Raw genomic sequence first — 6,000 nt, forward strand, 5'->3', positions numbered from 1 at the left:
TATATGACCACACTAAGGAGACTTTTTTTGTATGCTTTAATTTTCACAATTGGCTTATGATTTAGATTCCACAAATTTTGAGGGACAGTTTATCTGTGGGTGGCCCATTTTTTATGATATTTTGACTAAAAATTTGAAGGTTGGCTTAACCACAGATGGTCTTATTCACGAGTATATACAGAATGTGCTTGTACTTCTAAAAATGTTATAGATATTATGAGCCCAATTTTTGGAGTGTATTTTTGGAGTGTATAAAATTATTGGCGTATCTGCAAATATCGATTATATTTTATCATATATATTTATATATATATATATATATATTCATTCATAATTATTAGGTATTATATATATATATATAAAACTCTACTCATCTAGTTCAGGAGATCTGAACTTAGTTAATGTCAGAATACCCTCCCCATGTTTCTAAGATGATACAAAGAAATTCAGCCCTTCAGCCACCTCTTACAATTGCCCAATGGATCATATAGCCTGTTTTCAAAGAAGATAGGTCTGACTTATTTTAATAATTGGTTGGATAGATTACAGTGGCTCATACACTGTGGTAAACTATGAACTATAATGTTACCAGTTCAATCAGGCTGCTAAGACAAACCTAAAAAACTGTTCTTCTTAGAGTTTAGCATAATGTGAATGCAGTTTAAGACTAATCTCTTTAATGGGACTTGAAGTGGGAGTCTCATTGACCTTAACTGCAGTCAACGTTAACATACAACCATAACCATATTGTGATATTTCCTAAGCAACTGAGATTTTTTTTAGGATCAGTGAACTATATCATACAACAAAGATGTGTTATGATATCTCCCGACAAGAATGTAGTTAAATGGAATTGCTTCAGATTCAAGTCCAGCCTTCTCCAGATGCTTCATTTTAGGAGTAACATCTATATTAACCATATCTAAAACTTATCAAACAAGATTGCTATATAATCGTTTCCTCCAAGAAAGTACAATTAACTTTACTACCTCGAGGCAAGTGAGAAGCGCCAATATGTAAGGGAGGCCCAGGAGCACTACTTCGGATAATTGACATCTGAACATTGGTTGTCATAATATGATGCACGCTATTGGGATGCCCCTGCATATAAAATAATTTTTAAAAAATTATATGAAAAATCTTGTGTAGAATTGACTGGAAAAGTTTAATTCACAAACTACAATTAATTTAATTGTATAGTTATACAATTATAATAACTATGGTTAATCTGAAGTTTTTAAACAAATACAAAGGTAAAATTTAAGTATACATCTTTACAGTAGAAGCGTAATCAAGGCTTTTTCATTCTCTTCCATAGTCTTAAGAAATAAGTTTTATATTTTAGCAGGAAAAAAAATAATACCTGTTGTCCACTTATTGTTGCTACAGGAATAGCAGAAGCCTGTGGGATGCTACTTTCCATTGTTACAGTAACCTGCCCAGGGACTTTGGTGGGGCCAGACAGAGTAGATGGTGGGGCTGGTGGGGCTGGTGCAATAGGACGACTTGGTATTGCGGGCTTCAAAGGAGGCTGCAAATAACAAAGATACAATTGTTTTCTCTTTACATCGAAATAGCATGAGTATGTAACAGTTATTTTTCTTTATGGCAGGAGCAGGCAACAAGTGGTTTTTCAGATATTGCTGCATTATAAACTCTCATCATCCCTCCCTACGGCCAAGTTACCAAGACAGCTGGAGTTTGGTAATATCTGGAAGTCATCATTGTGTACCACTGCCTTAGAAGCCAGAATTGAGAAGACAGCAACAGACAGCAAGTGCCACCTAATGCAAAGAAGCTGAAGAAACAGTGGACCACCTGGTTAGCTGCTGCAAGAAAATTGCACAGACTGACTACAAGCAATGGCATGACAAAGTAGCAACAATGGTGCATTGGAAAATCTGCAAGAAATATTATTTGCCTGCAAGCAAGAACTGGTGGGACCATATAATAGAAAGTCATAGAAAATGTAGAAGCTAAATTTGCCCTGGGACTTTAGAATTCAAATAGATAGGCACAAAAAAGTCTGGATAATGGATGTGACAGTACTTGGAAAAAGCAGAATGGAACAGAAGAAACTGGAGAAGATAACAAAATATGAAAAAAATACGAAGGCAAACAGAAATAGAACAACTGTGGCAAAAGAAAGCAAAGATAGTCATAGGCACCTTGTGTGCAACCTCAAAACAACTGGAGCACCACTTGAACACCATCAGCATTGACAAATTCACTATCAATCAATTGCAATAGGTGGCTTTATTTGGAAAGAGTTTACATGCTGCGATGAAATCTGTAATACCATCATACATCCACCTCTGCCTATCCCAGGTCCTTGGAAAGAATTCGACAGACAAAAATACCAAATCCAGTCTGAATATCTGGCTGACTGCAAAGAATCATCATAATAATTCATCAGTCAATTGCAAAAGGCAGATTTACTTGGGACAGCTTACATTATGTTCCTTAACAAATGTGTACAAAGCCAATACTGAGAAGACAGAAACAGACAGCAAATGCTGCCTCTCCAAAGAAGCTCAAGTGGACCATCTAGTTAGCTGTACAATATCACACAGACTGACTACAAACCCCGGCATGACAAAGTAGCAACAATGGTGCACTGGAATATCTGCAAGAAATACCACTGGCCTGCAAGCAAGACCTGGTGAGACCATAAAACAGATTAAGTAGTAGAAAGTGAAAATGCTGAAGTGCCTTAGCACTTTATAATTCAAATAGATACCTGCCACATAACATCCCAGACTTAACAAATGTCATTAAGAAAGCAAAAAACTCTGAACAGTGAATGTGGCAGTACCTGGAGGTAGCAGAATGAAAGAGAAGAACCACAGAAAATCACAAAGAACTGCAAATAAAAGTTGAACAACTGTGGCAAAAGAAAGCAAAGATAGTACCAATAGTAACAGGACCCTTAGGAACAATCCCAAAACAACTGGAGCACTACTTGAACACTATTGGCATTAACAAAATCAACACTAGTCAATTGCTTCATTTGGAACAGCAAGTATATTTTTAACACCATGAAACAACAACATATGCCTATCTCAAGTCCTTGGGATAGATTCAGTAGATGGATTAAAATGCCAAATCCAGTCTAATTTGGCTGACTGTGCAACCAGTCATCATATTAGTATATAAACATATATGTTCCCAATTCACATTCAAAAAATCTATAGAAGGACATTTAGTAGTACACATGAAAGTTGGGTTATTACATACTTTTCCTACATATCTACTGTAAAGTGTCCTTTCCCTTTTTCAGTTACTTTCTGTCGTTTAAAAAAAGCTTTAATCTAAAGCTTTTAAATCTAAAAGAAATTTAAATTAATTATTTGTGATAAGTCAGCGTGAGTAAAAATACCTAAGGCATCAAATGCCAATGTGAAAGAAAAATATTTACAATTCAGTGTAGTATATAAAATTAGTTTTCATTACTTTGATAAGCCCTTCAGGAAAGGTAAGTGGCACTGCTGAAGCCAAATGAGTAGGAGGAGCTGCCACTGTAACTGGTACACCTGATGGCACTGTATGGTGTTGAGTCAACATTTGCACTTGTGGATATGGTCGAACTACCACTGTTTCCTGTTTCTCTTCACGGGACTGAAGAGAGCCAGTAGGAACCACATGATCTCTGGGAGTCACTTCCAATTCTCGATTAGGTTCATCACTCACTACTGGAAAAGGAAAAAAAAAACAGTATAGAAAATTTGAACCATTACCATGAAAGGTGACAATTTATTAAACTGTATAAACATTATATTTAGATTCAGCGGACTTACTTCCATGAAACATCGTTCTTGGTAAAAATGCTTTACCTGTTGTTGCTGGATTTATCAGTCCAGCAGGTCCACTGGTGGAGATTGGAGGAGCTGAACCTAGACTTGGGGGAGGGACTCCAGTACGGGAAAACTGCTGAGAACTCATTTCCGCCTGTGAAGCACACGTGCAATTGTAAGAAATTCAGATGCCCGCATTACAGAATACTTTGTTGAGAAGTCTCAGTAAAATCTATTGCCTGCATTTTTACTTTTATCATATTATTTACAACTGACTTCTAAAGCATTCTCAAACCAAAATTCTAGTTACATAGTTCAAACAGCTCAATTATGTTTAGTAATAATTGTAATAAAAATGTATGAATGCAACGGCAGCTGGAAATCAAATCAGTGTTTAGACATTCAGTAGACAACTATCAATGCCAAATAATGTCAAGCAAATCAACTGTTTATTCAGAAATAAGTTACACTGTGTTCAGAGATAATCAAGTTTGCAGAGAATGGAGTTTTAAATGTGTTTGGAGTGAATTTTTCTATTGAAATCGGTTTTAGGAAGCTTAATAAATACTTCATCACCATGAAGTTGTGTAAGCCTGACACTGAACTCTAAGTATTGTTCTAATAATTAAGTCACATACTAAAGATCTAACTCATTGCTTGGCACAAGCTATACAAACTGGGGATAATTATCAGTGATTTCATATTTTTGTAAAGTGGTAATGCAATTTTATATACACTTCTAGGGAAACAGTCCTCATTAAAACTAGATAATGATGGATGGGCGGCTGAGAATGAAAGCAGCAACAAGGAACACCATTGTCTAACAGGTGCCAGACTGAAAAGGAAAAGCTGGGAACTGCAAGCAGATATTTCTTAAAACAATCAATAAATTAAATTGTAAAAAAAAGTGTCATTTTATCACACCATTGATCCACATTAAATAGGTACTTTTTGCCTGAAATTTTCCGAAGACTCAGTCAGAGGTCCTAGCCGGCGATTACTTTATAATTTCCAATGTGAGACTTTCTTACGGTTCTCTGCGTTTCTCGCTCAGCTTTCAGCCTCCTTTCAAACTACCTTGCAGGCATGCCCTAACGCAGGCCATTAGGACCCACAAGGTGAACCTAGTGCTGCAACCTCTAGTCTAACATCTTACAAATGTATTTTTAAGCGAAATGTGGCTGGCTGGCAGCGGCTCCAAGGCGACCTAGCCTCGTTAGCAATGGGACCTTCGCCTTCCAAATAAGGCAGTCCGGGCTAAAGGCTCTTTCCAACTTTCCGTGTCGGAGAAGGTCGCGATCGGAAGAGCTTTTAAGGGTAAAATTTTCAAGGCGAAAAGCGAATCATGACGAACGCAGAACTAGCTGCGAAGCCCACCACCAAGACACCCCCTCCCACCCGACAGAGGCGTCACACGAAGCTCCTCCCTTTCTCTCAAATCAGGGCGGAATTATTCTCTTGAAATAAATTCCGCCCACTGGCTCCGCCGTTAAAGTCCATCCCCTTCTCTCACCAGCCAATTGGAAAGTCTCACCTTCCAACAGTCGACCAATCCGGATCAAAGAAAAGCACTACAGGCCAACCAATAGGGAAACCCACATTGGCTACGCCTGGTTACCAATAAGAAAATAAGCAATGGCTAATTAGAGGCAGCTAAAGCCCGCCTCCCATCCCTCCCTGGTCACTATGTGAAACAAGACGCGCAGAATAAAGGACCCGGATGTTCAGACAGAATAAAAAAGCTGCAGCTACCGACAACAAACCCCACGCAGAGCCTCTAGGATAAAAGAGAAAGGGATCACACGGGTTGATATCTACTGAACCGTGACTAGAAGGAACGATGAGGGCTTCGAGCAGACCCCTGTCTTCCAGGCCAGCCCTTCCCTCGACCCACGACTTACCTGCTGAAGAGGGCGCGGCGGAATCCCTCCGGAAAAACTCCCAGAAGCACTACGACGTGCACTGACACCGAGGGGGCTCAGTCGGGAGTGTTGCTTCCGCTGCTGCAGCAAACCACCCCTCCCCCTTCAGATCGATTGGGTCTCGGGGCGCCCCGCCCACCGTGGTGAGACTTTCGCCTCGTTGTGCGCGGCCATTGGCTGAACCGCGGGTGGCGGAAAGAGTCTTGGGAGTTGCAGTTCGAGATCCGAACAGCGGCTAAGTCAGGTGTCGCGAGAGGTTGAAGCAAAAGAAAGGCATGCGATTG

General features: G+C 39.4%; 1 protein-coding gene and 1 long non-coding RNA gene across 6 annotated transcripts in view; one reads left to right on the forward strand and one right to left on the reverse strand.

Moving 5' to 3' along the window:
* Positions 1-3,484, forward strand: part of LOC139318856 (uncharacterized) — a 27,604-nt gene extending 24,120 nt beyond the window's left edge. For both annotated transcript variants that reach the window (XR_011600536.1, XR_011600537.1), the window contains exon 5: positions 1,613-3,484. This is a non-coding gene — a long non-coding RNA (uncharacterized lncRNA). The remainder of the gene's footprint in view (positions 1-1,612) is intronic.
* SAP130 (Sin3A associated protein 130) overlaps positions 1-5,777 on the reverse strand; it is a 24,803-nt gene extending 19,026 nt beyond the window's left edge. For all 4 annotated transcript variants that reach the window (XM_070946502.1, XM_070946501.1, XM_070946500.1 and 1 more), the window contains exons 1-5: positions 5,696-5,777; positions 3,834-3,948; positions 3,454-3,692; positions 1,364-1,531; positions 990-1,101 (exon numbers count right to left, since the gene is read on the reverse strand). In XM_070946502.1, the coding sequence (XP_070802603.1) occupies positions 990-1,101; positions 1,364-1,531; positions 3,454-3,692; positions 3,834-3,942 (628 nt within the window). In that variant the 5' untranslated portion in view covers positions 3,943-3,948; positions 5,696-5,777. The remainder of the gene's footprint in view (positions 1-989; positions 1,102-1,363; positions 1,532-3,453; positions 3,693-3,833; positions 3,949-5,695) is intronic.
* Positions 5,778-6,000: the final 223 nt, after the last annotated feature.

The sequence above is a fragment of the Pituophis catenifer genome, unplaced genomic scaffold, assembly GCF_029215685.1.
Source record: "Pituophis catenifer annectens isolate HBS135680 unplaced genomic scaffold, rPitCat1.0.hap2 SCAF_6, whole genome shotgun sequence".
Classification (NCBI taxonomy): Eukaryota; Metazoa; Chordata; class Lepidosauria; order Squamata; family Colubridae; genus Pituophis; species Pituophis catenifer.